Source organism: Thamnophis elegans, chromosome 15, assembly GCF_009769535.1.
Source record: "Thamnophis elegans isolate rThaEle1 chromosome 15, rThaEle1.pri, whole genome shotgun sequence".
Lineage (NCBI taxonomy): Eukaryota > Metazoa > Chordata > Lepidosauria > Squamata > Colubridae > Thamnophis > Thamnophis elegans.
This window is the reverse complement of record NC_045555.1, coordinates 5,288,313-5,306,870: the sequence shown is the minus strand read 5'-3', so window position 1 is coordinate 5,306,870 and position 18,558 is coordinate 5,288,313. Positions and strand designations below refer to the sequence as shown.

General features: G+C 44.2%; 1 protein-coding gene across 1 annotated transcript in view; it reads left to right on the top strand.

Annotated features, from left to right (window-relative positions):
- The window catches only part of RERE (arginine-glutamic acid dipeptide repeats), a 261,457-nt gene that overhangs the window by 226,245 nt on the left and 16,654 nt on the right, over nucleotides 1-18,558 (top strand). The window contains 3 exon segments of the mRNA XM_032231523.1: nucleotides 17,903-17,958; nucleotides 17,960-18,036; nucleotides 18,039-18,062. Of these exon segments, the coding sequence (XP_032087414.1) occupies nucleotides 17,903-17,958; nucleotides 17,960-18,036; nucleotides 18,039-18,062 (157 nt within the window).

Below are 18,558 nucleotides of genomic sequence, written 5' to 3'. Positions count from 1 at the left end.
ATGTGTGGGATACTTCCTGCCCTGCTTCAGAAGTGAATTCTTGCCTTGCCAGGCTGTTCAAGTTTTTTGTTTTTTTTTTAAAGAACGGCAAACGAAAACAACACCGGAATCAAAAGAAAGACCCCGGTGTTTAACGCTCTCAATCTGCCTCTTTTGGATTTATTTGCCGTTTAGAGAACTTGGAGGAGAAATCTGATCCGCTTCGCCTTTCATCTCCTGAAGCTTTTAACCAGAGCGCAGAGGCTAATTTTTTCAGAGGGGAATGAAAACTGAGTTGCGAGCTTGTTGTAGGAATGGTTGTGTTTACCGCTCCTCCTTGCCGTGGTCCCTGCCAAATTGAAAGGCTTCCTTGGAAATCTGGGATGATTCAGTTCTAGGTAAAACGTCTAAACAAGGAGAGATGAGACAAAGATAGAATAGAATAGAATAGAATGTAGAAATGGGATGGATAGAATAGAACAGAATAGAATAGAATAGAATAAATGGAGAAATGGGATAGGATACAATAGAATGCAATAGAATGCAATAAAATGTAGAGATGGAATAGGACAGAATAGAATAGAATGTAGAAATGGGATAGAATAGAATACAATATAATAGAATACAATGGAATAGAATACAATAGAATAGAATAAAATGTAGAAATGGCATAGAATAGAATAGAATAAGAGCCTTGGACCTTGGAGGTCTTCTAGTCCAACTTAAGCAGGAAACCCTACACCACTTCAGACAAATGGTTGTCCAACATCATCTTATAAACTTCCAGTGTTGGAGCATTCACAACTTCTGGAGGCAAATTCTGTTCCACTGGTTAATTGTTCTCACTATCAGGAAATCTCTCCTCAGGTCTAAGTTGCTTCTCTCCTTTATTAGTTTCCACCCATTGCTTCTGTCCTGGCCCTCTGATGCTTTGGAGAATAGCTTGACTCCCTCTTCTTTGTGGCAAACCCCTGAGATATGGAAGACTTCTATCATGTCTCCCCTAGTCCTTCCTTTCATTAAACTAGACATACCCTTTTTCCTGCAACCGTTCTTCATATGTTTTAGCCTCCAGTCTCCTGATCCTCTTTGTTGCTCTTCTCTGCACTCTTTCCCGAGTCTCCACATCTTTTTTAACATTGTGGCAACCAAACTGGACGCTGTATTCCAAGTGTGGCCTCACCAAGGCCTTATAAAGTGGCATTAACCCTTCACGTGATCTTGATTCTATCTGTTTATGCAGCCTAGAACTGTGTTGGCTTTTTGGGGAGCTGACTGCAGGCTGCTGGCAACCAAATTTGGATGCAGTATTCAAGTGTGGCCTAAAGTTGTGTATCTTTAGGTCCGGCTTCCCCACCAGAAGCTCCAGATGGCCCGTAGAGCATTTCCTACACCCCTTTTATCTCCTTGGCAATAGCCAGCGCATGAACACAACCAGCTAATAGTATAAACATCTGGAGAAAGAAGGCAGGGAATTGCAAACGGGAGCAAGAGTTGGGTGAAAGGGAGAGGGGGTCCATTGTTGTGTTGTGCTTTTAGAGGATTGCTGTTTCTGGGGTATCACAAAGGTTGTGTTTTTCCAGCTTTCCCTGTGCAAATAAGTAAAACAAGGATATCTTACCATAAATGCCATTTTAAAAAATTGTATTTTGTCCTTCCAGTTCATTTCTTTGTTCCAAACAACCCTCTTTTGTGTAGTTTCTGAAGTGTGTGTGTGTGTGTGTGTTTTGAAATTAGCCAAGCCCAATTGTGCCGCTGGGGAAGATGTGGCTTTTGAGGGTCCATGATGCTCTCCGAGCTTGGTTGTTTTCTTCTGGACGTTTCATTACCCAACTAGGTAACATCATCAGTGCTAGGAGGAGGAGGAGGATCGTGGGGTCCTTGGGCTCTCTGAGCTTGGTTGTTTTCTTGCAGACCTTCATTGCCCAACTAGATAACACCATCAGGAGGAAGAATGTGGGTCCGTGTTGTCCTCTCAGCTTGCTGGTTTTCTTCCGGATGTTTCATTACCCAACTAGTTAACATCATCAGTGCTGATAGGGAGTAGGGTTTGCTCTCCATTTACAGAGAGTGGCTTCTTTTTTGAGTCTGTTATTTAAAAAATCTTTTTTTTTTTCGTGTGAGAATCCTGGGGTGTTTTCAAGCTGCATATGGGGTGTTCTTTCTCGCCCTTGTTATTTATTACTATTTTATTTCCTCTTGTTCACAGTATGGTAAAAAAATAAGACGACTGATTTTTCTTTAATAGTGGAAAATCATTTAAAAATGGATGTGTAAGAAGATCCCTAAAAATATTAGCATAAGTGAGGGGTTTTTTTTCCCCAACTTATAGCAGATTGTTGGCAAACTCTTCAATTATTTTCCCAAGTCATTTGCCTTGGCACAAAAGCATGTTTTTGGCACAACGTACTAGAGTCAGAGAGTAAATACCATTGTTCGTCGTTTGAGCTGAAATCAGTCAATTTTTTGCTACTGGGCATGAGCTTTTTAGCATTAGAAAATAAATAGTTTTTACAGGCAGTTGCAACGTGGACTAAGCCCTGGTCAAAGCAGGCAGGAAGGAAAGAGTGGGAGTGGAATTAAAGATGGTAGGGGGGCCTCATTGAAAATAAATGACCACTGAGCTTTGAATTTTAGTTTAGAGATTTGGGGTCCCACAAACTAAATACTGTACTTTTTGGATTATAAGATGCACCCGACTATAAGATGCACCTAAATTTAGAAGAGGAAAAGAACAAAGAGTTTTGGCCTCTGCGTGCCTCATTTTTGGCCCCTTTTGGGGGTCTTCTTTCAGCCTTTTTTCTACCCATTTTCGAGGCTTTCTTCGGCCCTTTTTAGATGCCTTTTTGGTGCATTTTGGTGGATTTTTCAGCCTATTTTTCTCCTGCTTTTTTGGCCTGTTTTCAAGGTTTTTTTGGCCCATTTTTCCACAAAAAGGGGACCCAAAAAGCCTCAAAAACTGACTGAAGAAAAGCCCCGAAAAAGGAAAAAATGGGCCCGAAAATGGGGTACGCGGAGGTCAAAAAAGGCTGGCAGGTGGGCGGGGGGAGCAGTATTTGGTCTATAAGACCCACAGACCTTTTCACCCCCTTTTGGGAGACAAAAAAGTGCATCTTATATAGTCCGAAAAAATACGGTAGCTCGGGATCTTCAACCATCACGATGGACTTCCCAGTCGTGTTCCTGCCGTTTCCCCAATGGACTGTTTTGAAAAGGTGGACTCTTTGCTGCACTAAAATTTCCTCCAAAGGATAAGGAGAAACTGTGCCAGGAAAAAAAAAATGGAGACACACAGCGCACAAGCATGGAGATGAATCCTTGATCCCCTCCCAACATGGCACAGAGAAAAAGACAGCCGGGGGGGGGGGGGGGGCATTCCGCAGGGCACACCCCTTCCTTCAGATGACAGTCGTGGTGTGAAGAAGGCTTCCATGTTGTTCCGCTAGCACCTGCCGATCTTTTGTACCTGCCGCTCAGTTGAGCGTCATCCCGTTAGTAATAATTACTTGCAACTATCTTGAAGGCAGGACTCTTGACACCGTTCTTCTTTGCCGGAGATTGCCCGTGGCAGGCTGGCTAGACAGACAAAATGACTGTTTGTGAAGCAGCCCCCAGTCGTTGTGTGTGCGTTAACTAAAGCCCTTCGCTTAGGTAACAGATCTTCACGAGGATTTTATTGAGGTCACCTCTCTCTTCCGATGACTTTCCTTTCTGCTCTCCTTGACAAGGGAATCTCGGCTTTTTGTCCAAAAGTTGGTCTTCTCTTGAGTGACCCAAATCTCGGTTCCGATACCTAAGGGGCTTCCGCAACGAAGAGGTGGGTGGGTGGGTTTCATCCTGTTTTCCAAAGCAGTAGAAGACACAAGACGAGACAACAATGGATGGAAACTAACCAAAGAGAGGAGCAACCTAGTAAGAAGAAATTTCTCCCGACGGTGAGAAGCATGATATCCCACTTCGAAGGAAAATCCAGAAGCTGCACATTGGCTCAGCTGAAGGCCAGTCTTCTTCACCAGTGGTTCTCCAGATGTCTAATGAAGAAGCTCAAGTTCTGTTCTGAACCGATACCCCAACTCAGGATCGCGGCTTTCCGAGGTATCCTCCCCCCATCATGAAGGGATCCACTTTCTAAATGCTGATCTGGCACCCGCTTTTTAGCTACTAAGGGGTTACTACACATGAGGCCGGCTTCCATTTCAATCCCAGGATAATATCCAACACCGCAATTGGAGGTGGGGGGGGATGGCGGGGAGAGAGGCGAAGTAAATAAAGCCGAAGATGAGATATATTCGGCTTCTTTTCTTTTCTTTTTTTTTTAATACCGGTAACTAAATTGTGGCGCAGTTGCCATAGCTACCCTCCATCCCAGGCTTTCCGGAGAAGAAGAGCCCCTTAGATGATGGTCACGTGAGATGCTCCGGCAGAAGGTTGGAAGGGCAGGCGGATTCCAATTTACAACAATTTGCCATAATAGGGGGAAGAGATGAGAAGACAGTCGGCTGGAGGAAAAAGGGGGGGAAAAGGAGAATTTTTTGTGTTGCAACAAAGGAGGCAGCCGTCAGCCTGGGCTTGCTGGTTGACACCGTGTGACTCTGAGATGAGCGAAAATATCACATCAAGCTCGAAGCAAAACTGGACGGGGTTAGGGGGTGTGTGTGTCTTCTAACAACCCCGATGACATCCACAAACAAGGAGCAAGGAGCATTAGCCCGTCTCTGAAACAACAATAAAGTGGGTTTCCAACCCCTCTTCGCAGACAAAACAAGATTTTTCACCCAAAATCACAATCCCCTTGGGTTTCTTCAGTGATGTTGACTCCCAACGTTCTCCTTATCTCGAGAAGGACCTCCTCTTATCTCCCCTTTGAAGTCTTTGGCAGTGTGGATGCGCGGTGGGGAAACCAGGACTTCTCCAAGGCTGAACTTCAAAAGACCTTTCTGTTGCCTTCCAAGATAGCGTACAGGAGGAGGAGGGACACCACGCCTCCGAAGGGTTCATGCTTGCCTTCTTCGGTTTCACCGCCTTGGCTAGGATGGGAGTGGATCCAGATGGGAGAGGTCAAGGACAATGCAAGGAGAATACCAGAGTTGGAAGGGACCTTGGAGGTCTGCTAGCCCAACCCCCTGCTTAGGCAGGAAACCCTACACAACCTCAGACAAATGGTAGTCCAACATCTTCTTAAAAACCTCCAGTGTTGGAGCATTCACAACTTTTGGAGGGCAAGTTGTGCCACTGATTAATTGTTCTCACTGTCAGGAAATTTCTCCTTAGTTCTAAGTTGATTCTCTCCTTGATTAGTTCCCACCCATTGCTTCTCCTGCCTTCAGGTGCTTTGGAGAATAGCTTGACTCCCTCTTCTTTGGGGCAACCCCTGAGATATTGGAAAGCTGCTATCATGTCTCCCCTAGTCCTTCTTTTCATTAAACTAGACAAAACCCAATTCCTTCAATATTCTTCATATCTTCATTTAGTCTCCAGTCCCCTAATCATCTTTGTTGCTCTTCTCTGCACTCTTTGTAGAGTCTCAGCATCTTTTTTTTACATCATGGCGACCAAAACTGAATGCCGTATTCCAAGTGTGGCCTTCCCAAGGCCTTATAAAGTGGTATGAACACTTCACATGAGTCTTGATTCCATCCCTCTGTTTATGCAGTTGGAGGGGACCTTTGAGATCTTCTAGTCCAACCCTCTGCTCAAGCAGGAAACATATACCATTCAGACCAATGGTTGTCCAGTCTCTCTTAAAAGCCCCCAGTGATGGAGCACCAACATAACTTCTGGAGGCAAGTTGTTCCACTGGTTAATTGTTCTAGTCCACATGGATAAGCAGTGCAAAGTATGCAATGAAAAGGTTCTGTTCTGCTAAAGATGGTGAGAGTTGATTCTTGGCCCCGTTTGCAGAATGCATGAGGGGGGCGGGGTCCTTGTTGCTGTCTGAAGGCTTGGCTGGTTTTCTTGGCAGAGGTTTTGTTACCCAACAGGTAACGTCATCAGTGCTGGTAAGGAATGGGGTTGCTCTCAGTTTATATTCTAGCTGGCTTGCCCTGGCGTGGCCTTAAGAGGTGCTTTGGTTGGGTTTTTTAATGTTTGGCTTGTTTGTGAATTCCTTGATAGGGGTATTTAACAAATTAACAGAGTTGGAAGGGACCTTGTAGGTCATCTAGTCCAACCCCCCAGCCCAAACAGGAGCCCCTACGCCATTTCTGACAGATGGCAGCCCAGTCTCTTCTTGAAAGCTTCCAAGGATGAAGCTCCCACAACTTCTGTTCTATGGGTTGATTGCTCTCACTGTCAGAAAATTTATCCTTATTTCCAGGTTGAATCTCTCCTTGGTCAGTTTCCCTCCATTATTCCTCGTCTGGCCTTCGGGAGCTTTGGAAAATAGCTTGACCCCCCCTCCTCTCTGTGGCAACCCCTCGAATATTTGGAAGACTCCGTCACTAAGCATTGCAGTCATTAAATAAGTCACTCCTTATTTTAAAACCTCTCTTCCCCCCCCCCCAGCAGTCATTAAGGAAACCCAGGTCCCCCCACTGACTTTTGCTTGTGAGGGTCTCAGGAATGGTCGTAAATGTGAGGACTCATCACGAGTCTCTCTTTTTTTTAACGTCGTCGTAGTGTCATTAAATGGTCATTAAGCAAAGAGGATTACCTGCGTGTGATGTTAGCAGGCTGAACTGCCAACCTCAGGGTCCTTTAACGACAGTAAAAATGGAGGCAGGGTTTTTTTTAATTGATTCTTTTTATTAATTACATTTATTAGTGGCTAATGAACATTGTGTCGTCTGGGTATTCAGTTTGCATAACAATGCATATTACATGTCTTAATCTCCACCCTTTTCCCCAACCATTGATAAAACAGATTCCATGCTTGATAATATTCCGTATCTTCTTTCTGTTTAATTCTCAATGTCCATTTCAATGCACACTCTAAAAAAATAAGTCAGGTTTAAATGCTACACGCTTTCCTAGCGTGTTTTCCAGCCTTTTGTTTGTGTTCCCTTCTCCCAGTTTATTTCGCTTTACCACACATCCTCCACATATGTGCCCATTTTATGAGGCAGTTTTAAGTTACATACCGTGTTGTTCGCAGTATAAGACGCACTAAGATTTTGAAGAGGTAAATTTTTTTAAAAAAAATTGTTTGCACTCTGCAGACCTCCCAAACCCTCTACATGCCACATTTTTTGTGAAAAACGGGGCATGCAGAGAGTTTGAGTGGCCTGCAAAGTGCTCCGGGGGGCTGGAGGGGCAAAAATGAGCAAAAAACGGTCCAGTTTTTGCAAAAATGGGGGCTTTTTTTGTCCCCAAAAAGGGCACGCATAGCCTTTAGGAAGTTTGCAGAGTGTACCTAGAGCTGGGGGGAGGCGGAAGGGGCAAAAGCAAGCAAAAACGGCTCATTTTTGCCCTCCCCAGCCCCCAGGAGCACTTTGCAAGCCTCCCAAACCCTCTGCACGTACATTTTTGTGAAGGGGGCAGGGTTTCGGTAGGCCAAAATGCTGTATTCAGTGTATAAGACGCACCCAGATTTTCACCCTTTTTGGGGGGGGAGTGTGTCTTATACTCCGAAAAATGTGGTATATATTTTTAAGTTATGACAGCTGGAATCTGCCCTAGTGACAGAGTTAGTATTCAGTCAGTTCGGATTGGTTCGGCCGAACCGGTAGTGGAAATCACAGGTTGGCCCACCCAGCCCGGGTCTATGCCAACCTAGGCACATTTTTGAGGCCAGGCGCGTGCGCAGAAGGCACAAGAGAGATCAAAGCACATGCGCAGAAGGTTGGGGGCATCTGTGGAAGGGGCGCATGAAGCACAACTGTTGGATAACAAAATGTGAAACCCACCGCTGCTGCCTGGTGATATGAGGCTAGCTCTCCTGCGCAGAAAACTGATCGGGGTGGTGGTGGTCTGCTAAAGATTTACGCCCCATTTCACATCGAAGCGTGGTGAGGCTTTCCGAAAAGAGCAAGAAGAAGAAAAACTGCCACTGATTTACACTTAGAATAAGTGTTTATTATGACAAGTGTAATCTAGTTTAATTAGCAAGGTGCCTCGCAGTATATTGCTCACCGCTCTGGCAGCAATTCCTCTCCCTCCCCTTCTATAATGAATCTCTCTTTCCCCCCCCTCCCTCCCAATAACTTTACAGCTGTGATGGTGAACCTTTGGCACACGTTCCCAAAGTGGCACGCGGAGGCATGTCCCCTGGCCCACGCAGCGTCGCCTGTTCCTTTTCCGGGTTTCTGGAGGGAGAAGAATTCGCTGCCCTTTGTGCAGGCAGCAGTGCCCGAAACCGGAAAAGCTGGTTTTCTGTTTTCCAGCGGGAGCATGCATGCCGGCCAGCTGATCGGCGCATGCGTGGCAGTAACTGGAAGACTTTCCAATCGGTGCACACATGCACGCCGGAAACCAGAAATATGTTTTCCATTCACGTGCATGCCCCCTCGGCAACTCCTCTTCCTGGTCACAGCCCAGACGAGCACCCGTAGTGTGCCTGGACACATGAAGTGCTTCCTTTTGGCACTTGTTGGCGAAAAGGTTTGCCATCACTGGAATAAAATAGAATAGAAAATATGGAATGGAATGGAATTAATGGAACAGAATAGAATTAATAGAATAGAATAGGGAATGGAATGGAATGAATAAGGAATGGAATAGAATAGAATTAATGGAATAGAATAAAATGGATAATAATAAAATATAGAATATAGTATAGAATAGAATAAGGAATAGGATAGAATAGAATTAATGGAATAGAATAGAATTAATAGAATAGAATAGGGAATGGAATAGAATAGAATTAATGAAATAGAATAGAATATAATGGAATGGAATGGAATTATTGGAATAGAATAGAATGGAATAGAATAAAATATAGAATATAGTATAGAATAGAATAGGGAATAGAATAGATGGAATGGAATAGAATCAAATAGAATTAATAGAATAGAATAGGGAATGGAACAGAATAGAATTAATAGAAGAATAGGGAATAGAATAGAATTAATGGAATAGAATAGAATGGAATATAATAATAAAATATAGAATATAGTGTAGAATAGAATTAATAGAATGGAATAGAATGGAATGGAATAGAATAATAAAATATAGAATAGAATGGAATAGAATAATAAATATAGAATATAGAATAGAATAGAATTCTTTATTGGCCAAGTGTGATTGGACACACAAGGAATTTGTCTTTGGTGCATAAGCTCTCAGGGAAAATAAAAAATACATTCCTCAAGAATCATAAGAGAGAACACTTAGTGATAGTCATAGGATACTAAATAAGCAGTCGAAATCCTACTAGGAAGCTAAATCAAACAAATCAAATCTAAATCGTAGAGATACAGGCAACAAGGTTATGGTCATAAAGTGGCAGGAGATAGGTACTAGGGAAGGATGAGAAGAATAATAATACAGTCTTAATAAATGGTTTGACAGTGTTGTGGGAATTTAGTTGTTTTAGCAGAGCTATGGCATTTCGGGGGGGGGCTGTCCTTGTGTCTAGTTGTTCTGGTGTGCAACGTTCTTACAGCTTTGTTTTTAGTGCCGCTGAATTATAAAGACATAGGATGCCAACAAAAGCCTTAAGACACAATTAGAGGGGACACACCATGGAGGGAGAGCTTACAAGCTGCCCCCCTGCTTTTTTAACTCTCTGTGTGTGTGTGTGTGTGTGTGTGTGTGTGACGAACTAAAATGCCCCTTTTAAATTAACGAGTCACAAACCAATCACATTGTCCCGTGCTCCCGGCTGCCAGAGAGAAGGCAGTTCTCCAAAATAAATGTCTCATTTTCCCCAACTCTATTATGCTAGATAACCCCATTGCTCCAAAAGAAGAGGGGAGGGGAGAAATAAAATTGAACTAAGCTCCCCCCCCTCCCGACAGCCATTAGCTTCCCTCCAAGAAAAAGAAGAGGGGGGAAAGCATTTTCTTTTAACAGCCCTCCCCTCCTTCACCTCTTCCCTTCTCCAAATGGATTCCCTCATCCTCTGTCATTCAATTATCACCTTGGGAAACACAGAGTGAGAGAGAGATAACATATGATCCATCCCTTTTTAAAACCGCCCTGCCGTCTTTCCTCTCCGCTTCTGCCCCCCCCCCCCCTCTACCCATCATTAAATGTAACACTGCCAGCCTATATTATATAGGCTGACCCTGATGAGCTGCCACTTCGATGCCGGGCGCCGAGATAATAGATTGCACAAGCCAGGCAGATAGAGAGAGAGGGGAAAAAAAACATTTACCTTCCTAAGACAAGAATCGAAATCCCTCCCTTTGCAAACCTGGGTTTGGGGTTTGGCCAACATTGCTTAATCTAGAAACCCATGAAGAGAAGAATGCAGAAGAGAATAGAACAAAAAACGAATAGGGTAGAATAGAAATAGAATAGAATATGGAATAGAATAGAAAATATAGAATAGAATACAATAGAATAGATTGCAGAATGGAATAGAAAATATAGAATATAGTAGAATAGATAGATTAGAAATAAGAATAGAATGGAATATAGAATAGACAGAAAATAGAGTAGAATACTGAACAGAACAGGGTGGAATAGAAAATAGAATAGAATATGGAATAGAATAGAAAATATAGAATAGAATAGACTATAGAATAGATTGCAGAATAGAATAGAAAATATAGAATAGAATATAGAAGGGACAGAATAGATTATAGAATAGACAGAATATAGAGTAGAATATGAACAGAACAGAAGAGGGTGGAATAGAAAATAGAATAGAATAGAAAATATATAATATAATAATTAATATATAAATATAGAATAGATTGCAGAATGGAATAGAAATATAGAATAGAAATAGTAGAATAATAGATTAGAAATAGAATAGAATACAGAATAGAATATAGAATGGACAGAATAGATTATAGAATAGACAGAATATAGAGTAAATAGTGAACGAACAGAAGAGGGTGGAATAGAAAATAGAATAGAATAGAAAATAGAATAGAATACCATAGAATAGATTGCAGAATAGAATAGAAAATATAGAATAGAATAGAATGGACAGAATAGATTATAGAATAGACAGAATATAGAGTAGAATACTGACTGAACAGACAGAACATGAATAGAAAACAGAACAGAAAATATAGAATAGACTAGAAAGAGAAATTAGAATAATAGAAATAAGAGTGGAATAGAATAGAATGTAGAACAGAATAGAATAGAATTCTTTATTGGCCAAGTGTGATTGGACACACAAGTAATTTGTCTTTGGTGCATAGGCTCTCAGTGTAAATAAAGAAAATAAAATATATTCATCAAGAATAATAAAACACTGATACCAAATAAGCAATCAAAATCCTACTAGGAAACTATATAAAACCATATAAATTGTAAAGATACAAGCAACATGGTTATAGCCATAAGTGGAAAGAGATAGATACTAGGAAGGATGAGAAGAAGAATAGTAATACAGTCTTAGTAAATAGTTTGACAGTGTTGTGGGGATTAGTTGTTTAGCAGAGTGACAACATGCGGGGGTGGGGGGACTGTCCTTGTGTCTAGTTGTTCTGGTGTGCAGTGCCCCATAGTGCCATTTTAGCAAAGCAAAAGGGAAAGTCATTCCAATTAGTCAAATAGGAGGGTGGAGAAGAAGAAAAAATAAATTCTTTGCAGAGAATATGAGCCGTTCGATATTAAAAGTCACCGCTGTGAGGTGGGGGAAAACTCTACTTTCAATACATTTCAGAAGGTGAGAAAAGTTTAGCCTCTCATTTAAATTGCCCGGTTTGAATTCAACCAACATCCGGGGAAATTCTGTTCTGACCTCGGCTTCCCCAGCAGCACGAAGTCCAAGTCCTTGTCCCAATAAAACCTCTTTTATTTAATTTACAGTCAGTTCCTCTCCAACAAAGTCCTGGCCTACAGTCTTTCAAGATAGTCCACAACTACCAACCTTTATTAGGTTTGGAGAGTGGCCAGGCCAATATTTTTCAGATGCAGCAATACTTGGCAAGAATGCAGGAATGAACTAATTGTCTCCTGCAAACTCCACTCCCATTTTGCTCCTCTTTTATTCCCTATGGGAGGGGCCATTCACCGTCCACCTGTGGCTTTACTCCCAAGTTGACCCTTGTTCCTTAGCTGTTCCCTTCGTGGCAACTCACACCGGGAACAGGCTCCAGCTGTTCTTCTGCCTCCCTGATGTCTGACTCCGAAGGCAGCTGATAACTGGCATACGGCCCTGGCCCCCCTCTGCCTCTGACACAGAGCCCTCATCCGAGCCTTCCCCAGACCCAGGACTGGCCCATCTTCCTCCCCAACCTCCTCACTCTCCGAATCTGCTGCCAGCTCCACTGGCCGGCCATTGCAAATTCAGCCCTATGCCTGCCAGTAATTGTTGGATTCGTCATTGTCCATTGAGCTGAAAAGATCCCAGGTTCGCCGCTTGGAAAATCTATGACGCAACGTATGCCGATTGAGATTGGAACAAACCTTGTTTACTTAGCATTGCCTGCTAAGGACAGCGGGCCTGGATGGTCGATGCCCTGTTTTTATCTTCTCAATGTATCTTTGGTGCTTCTAAACTGCTTTAAAAAAAAATCCCTGTTCTGGTTTGCATTAGTCATTTCTTTCTCTTCTCCCTTCCTGTCATATGGCTGGTCTTTTTCTGGCTTCTGGTTTGTGTGTAAATATAGCACGGCCTGCAGCTAATTTTAGCAAAAAAATGTTCCAAAACCTTCTTTTGCTCCAAGTTCAGGCATGTAATACTTCATTCTGGCATTAGGGGGCAGTCTCATCCACAAAGCCCAGCACCTTTCTTTCCCAAACAGCCTAAAATCACCTTTATTAGAGCTGAAAATCCATATTTTCATCCATGTCTCCAAGGAAAATTGGTATTTATTTATTTACTTCTTCGTTTGAATGTTGAAAGCCTCTGGAGTGAGTGTTGCTGGAAGGGGATTTATCCTGCGCTGTCCAGACTCCCTTCGGGGGAGATGGGCAGCCAGGTAAATTTGAGAAATAACTAAATAGAAACAAAAGTAGTAGGAAATTAATGCTAGCTTGCTGGGAAATAAGGCAAGCCTCATCCCAGCACATCCTTACTTAAAAACTTTGATAAAACTTGTCCCGATGAAAGCGGTGTGCCAATGCAATCCTAAATTGCATTAAGAGTGGGATACAATCAAAATCAAGGGAGATACTAATACCACTCTGTAAAGCCTTAGTAAGGTTACACCTAGAGTACTGCATCCAGTTTGGTCACCACACTATAAAAAAGATGTTGAGACTCTAGAAAGAGTGCAGAGAAGAGCAAACAAACGATTAGGGAACTGGAGGCTAAAACATAGGAAACAGTTGCAGGAACTGGGTATGTCTAGTTTAATTAAAAGAAGAGAAGGACCAGGGGAGGCAGGGTAGCAGTCTTCCAATATTTAAGGGGCTGCCACAGAGAGGAGGGGGTCAAGCTATTTTCCAAAGTACCTGAAGGCCAGATAAGGAATAATAATGGATGGAAACTGAACAAGGAGAGATTCAAACTGGAAATAAGAAATTCATGGAAGTGAAAGCAATCAACCGATGAACAGAAGTTGCATTCAGAAGTTGTGGGAGCTTCATCACTGGAGGCTTTCAAGAAGAGACGGGACTGCCATTTGTCAGAAGTGGTATAGGGTCTCCTGCTTGGGCAGGGGGTTGGGCTAGATGACCTACAGGGTCCCTTCCAACTCTTGTTAATCTGTAATCTGAAAGGATACCACCTGTGGTGTACAGCCAACAGGCAAAACACATCACTAGGTGTTTCTCAACCTTGGATGGACTTCTACTCCCAGAATTCCCCCAGCCAGCCAGCATTAAAAGCTGGTTTGGCTTCCGATCATGTCTTACGTTAAAAGGGAATCGCCTGAGATACAGAGATTTAGAGGAGCACCCAAAAATGCCCTTTTTCCCCTCCTCAAGAGCCAACTGGGCATTTGTTTTCCCCTTGAAGATGTTTCCCTTCTCACCCAAGAAGCTTTTTCAGCTCTGACTGAAGGGTGGAGAACGGAAGGATTTATATTCCATTCTCCTCCACCCATCTGTCGGAACTGAGGAAGCGTCTCAAATGAGAAGCAAAACATCTTCAAGGGGGGAAAAAATAGAAAGTCCATTTGCCTCTTGGGAGGGGGGGAAGCACCTTTGGGACATGGACATTTTAGGTCTTGTTGGGGCCCAAGGGAGATCATCCAGACAAACGGAGAGCCAGCGGTTGGCTTCTGCACCGCCAAAGAAAAGACCCCCCCACCACCACCCCCGCTGGCTAATTTACAAAGCAGCCACTTTTATCCTGGGCCTCCTTTTGATCCACTAGTGTTGATGATTCGGGCTGCAATAGGTTGCTTTTGTCCCCTGGATTTATGCCCTGTGTTTGTGTTTGATTGATGTTCCCTCGCCTTGACTCCCCCCCCCCCCCCGGCCGGCTTGACTCCCCCACCCCCTCCACTGCTTCCCGAAAACTTCCTTGATGGTTCCTTTGTCTGCACGAAGGCCCCTTACCACCCAGGCACCCTATAATCCTCCCGGATTTGCTCTATTCTAGCATTTAATTCCTTAGCCAGACACAATCGCCATTAACGGAGCAGGGAGCGGCGTTTGGGCCTGGTTGGGCCCAAGGCAGAGTCTTCAAACCTGCCTCTTCCCGGCTTGTCTCCGGTTGGTTCAGAGGGACCGTAGGCATTTCGGAGGAACAAGGAGCCCGCCATCGGCCTAATGTTCATGTTGGCCTCATGTTGAAGACCTACTACGCGAATCCAAGTAATTCCTGCAGTGCGTTTACCAAACCACTCTACTGGCAGCATGACTTGAGTTGGATTTTAGGAAGATCTCCAAGGTCCCTTCCAACTGCATGAATAGGATAGAATCCAGATCACGTGAAGTTTTGATACCACTTCATAAGCCTTGGTAAGGCCACACTTGGAATACAGTTTTGGTCGCCACGATGTGGAAAAAGGATGTGGAGACTCTAGAAAGAGTGCAGAGAAGAGCAACGAAGAGGATAGGGACTGGGGCCAAAAATATGAAGAACGGTTGCAGGAAACTTGGTATGTCTAATTTAATAAAAGAAGGACTAGGGGAGACATGATAGCAGTCTTCCAATATCTCAGGGGCTGCCCCAACGAAGAGGGAGTCAAGCTATTCTCCAGGGCACCTGAGGGCCAGGACCAAGAAGCACTGGGTGGAAAACTATCAAGGAGAGAAGCAACCTAGAACTCAGGAGAAATTTCCTGACTGTTAGAACAATAACCCATGGAACAACTTGCCTCCAGAAGTTGTGAATGCTCAATACTGGAAGTTTTTAAAGAAGATGTTGGATAACCATTTGGCTGAAGTGGTGTAGGGTTTCCCTGCACCAAGCAAGGGGTTGGACTAGAGACCTCCAAGGTCCCTTCCAACTCTGTTATTCTATTCTATTCTCTATTCTATTCTATTTTCACAAATGTGCTAAGAAACTTGTTTGTCCTTAACCATGATTTGTGCCTGTGTAAGAGCTTACATTAGCTAACCCGTTTATGTCGTAGATCTATGAATGTTAGCTATCCAGAGGCAGACCTAGCCTGACAGTTGGGGTTGAGGTTTCCATAGATGGTTAGATCAATGAGGACCTGGACTGTGGGGGCAAGTTGCGACTCATTTGCTAAAAAAAAAAATTGTAAACCGCTTAGAGAGGGCTGAAAGCTCTATGAAGCGGTATATAAGTCTAATAATAAATAAATAAATCATTCAGGGTGGGGGGATGAGAGAAAGAGACAGAGACTGAGAAGGCAGAGAGAGAGAAAAGACAAAGAAAGACAGAGAGAAAGAGAGACAGAGAAAGGCAGAAAGAGGGAAAAGACAGACAGAGATGAGAGAGAGAGCAGAAATAGAGAGAGAGAAAGGCAGAAAGAGAGAAAGACAGAGACAGACCACACAGAAGAAAGACAGACAAATATGGAAAGAGAGACAGACAAAGGCACAGAGAGAGAAAGACAGACAGACACAGAGAGAAAGAGAGAGATAGAGAGGGGGGGAGAGACTCACATACACACCCTCTTGTGGCAATTGGAGGTAGTGCTCCTTCCGACTTGTCAGCTTCTGAGAATCAGTTAGGAACACGCACAAACACACAAGTTGAAATCCACCCACCAGGTTTTAAAGCTCCAGATTACACCTGCGCTCTCGTTTAATCCGATATTCTGAACATGAGCCAAGATTCATTACGCTGCGGGGCTTACTGCCGATTTCTCCCATTGGTCCGTTTGATTGCCCTAATTATCCGAACCTCTCCGCGTACGTGAAGATGTCAAAAATGAATAAATAAAATAGATAGACTTCTTCCGGCTCGAGTATTGTGGGAAGAGTTTTGAGTAGGAGATGGTAAAATGGATGTTTTTTCCCAATCCCATGTGACCAGCTGCGCACCTTCCCTTTCCCTTCCCCTTTTAATTATCTTAATTTTAGGTCTTTTTAACTCTTTTAATTCATGTAAAGAATTAAACTTGAGAGACAGGAGGTTCCTTTTCCTCGCAATGGGAATGCCAGTAGTTCAGATTGATGGGATACGAACCAAAGGATGGTTTTTTTTAGGAAGCCCCTGGACTTTTTCTTTCTTTTCTTTTCTTTCCTTTGAATCCTCCCGTTCCCTCCCCACCATCCAGTCAGAGCTGAGAATCTCCTTGGATGAGAAGTGAAACATTTTCAAAGGAAGGAAAAAAAAACCCGAAAGTCCAGTGGCCTCCTTTAAAAAAAAGCACCTTTGGGACAACCATGACTTGGAGGACTTTGGAATCTTTGCAGACTTTCAGTGGATCTGGAATGCAACTTGAAAAGGAGAAAAGACGTTTGACTCTCCTCCAAGGCCGAGATGTCAAACTCGATTTCATTGAGGCTGCATCAGGGTTGCGTTGACCTTGAGGGGGCAGAGAAGCAGAGTCTGGGTCCCGGCAAAACCCCTTTTATTCATACAACTGTGAATAAGAGCTGAGGTGGCGCAGTGGTTAGGGGTCAGTACTGCAGGCCACTTCAGCTGACTGTTATCTGCAGTTCAGCGGTTCTAATCTCACCGGCTCAAGGTGACTCAGCCTTCCATCCTTCTGAGGTGGGTGAAATGAGGACCCCGACTGTGGGGGGCAATACGCTAACTCTGTAAACCGCTTAGAGAGGGCTGAAAGCCCTATGAAGCGTATATAAGTCTAACTGCTATTGCTAATTCCTTTCATTCACAGTCAGCCAGGCTTTAGCAAACAGTCTTTCAGAGGAATGTTTATCCACATGAACCTTATCTCACTTGGAGAGCTGCCAGATAACTAGTTTCCAAACACAGGGCAAGGCAAAACTTGGCACAGCAGTCTCTTACAGTCACAAACAGAACTTTCCACTCTTGAAACGACCGAATTGTTTCCTGCAAAAGCCCCCTCCCCATTCGCTCCTCTTTTGTTTCCCGTGGGTGGTGGGCCAATCGCCTCCAAGGTGTGGCTTTACTCCCAAGTCGACCCTGCTTTCTTAGTTGTTCTCGTCTTCCGGCAGCTCTGCGCATGCGCACACTGGGAACAGGCTCCGGCTGTTCCTCTGCCTCACTGCTGCCTAACTCCCTCTGTACCTCTGACGCTGAGCTTTCCTCAGTCCCCCAGGACTCACCCTGTTCCTCCCCAACCGGCTCATTGTCCGACTCCACTGCCAAGCTCCGTTTTCAGCTGCAATGGCCTCCTGCAACCTTCTCCAAACAAAAACGGAGCTTGGGAGAGCCGGGGGCCAGATCCAAGCACCCCGCGGGCCAGACCCAGCCTTGAGTTTGACACCCCTGCTCCAAGTCATTAGGAATTGATTTTGCAAAATTTGTGTTTTGGGGTTTGTTTTTTTCCTGTTTCCTCCCAAGGGTTTTCCTTAGCTTTCCCCGGCTGACCTGGCCATTCCGCTCCTTCTTTTTTCCCAGGGAGAGCTGATCACCTTCTATTACTATTGGAAGAAAACCCCAGAAGCTGCCAGTTCCGGGCTCCCGCAGGCATCGGCGACAGGCCGTCTTTCGAAGAATTAAGACCCGGACAGCTTCCACTCCGGTTAACACCCCTCCAGGCCCCCTTCCAGCGAATTCTGTAAGTAGGAAGCTGAAAACATGGGGGGGGGGGGACGTTGTCGATCTCTGTTTTAGATGCATGGGGTCAAAGAGAAAATCGTGGTTTTCTCCAGTTCGGGCTGGACCCGGCTATGAAACATTCTGTGCTTTTTCTCATTGCCCATCGAAAAAGGAGAAGGGAGATAAATACCCTACCTCCCTCTTTCTTTCTTCTCTCTCCTTTCTCTCCTCTCCCTCTCTCTCCCTTTCTCTGTCCTCTACCTCTCTCCCTTTCTCTCCCTCCCATTTCTCTCACTTTTCTCTCCATCTCTCCCCTCCCTTCTCTCTCCTTCTTTCTCTCTCTCTCCTCCTCCTCTTTCTCTCCCTCCCACTTGCTCTCTCCTCCTTTCTCCCTACCTCTTTCTCTCTCTCCTCCCCTCTCTCTCTCCTTTTCTCTCCCACTTGCTCTCTCTCCTCCTTTCTCCCTCCCTCTTTCTCTCTCTCCTTCCCCTCTCTCTCCCTCCCTTTCTCCTCTC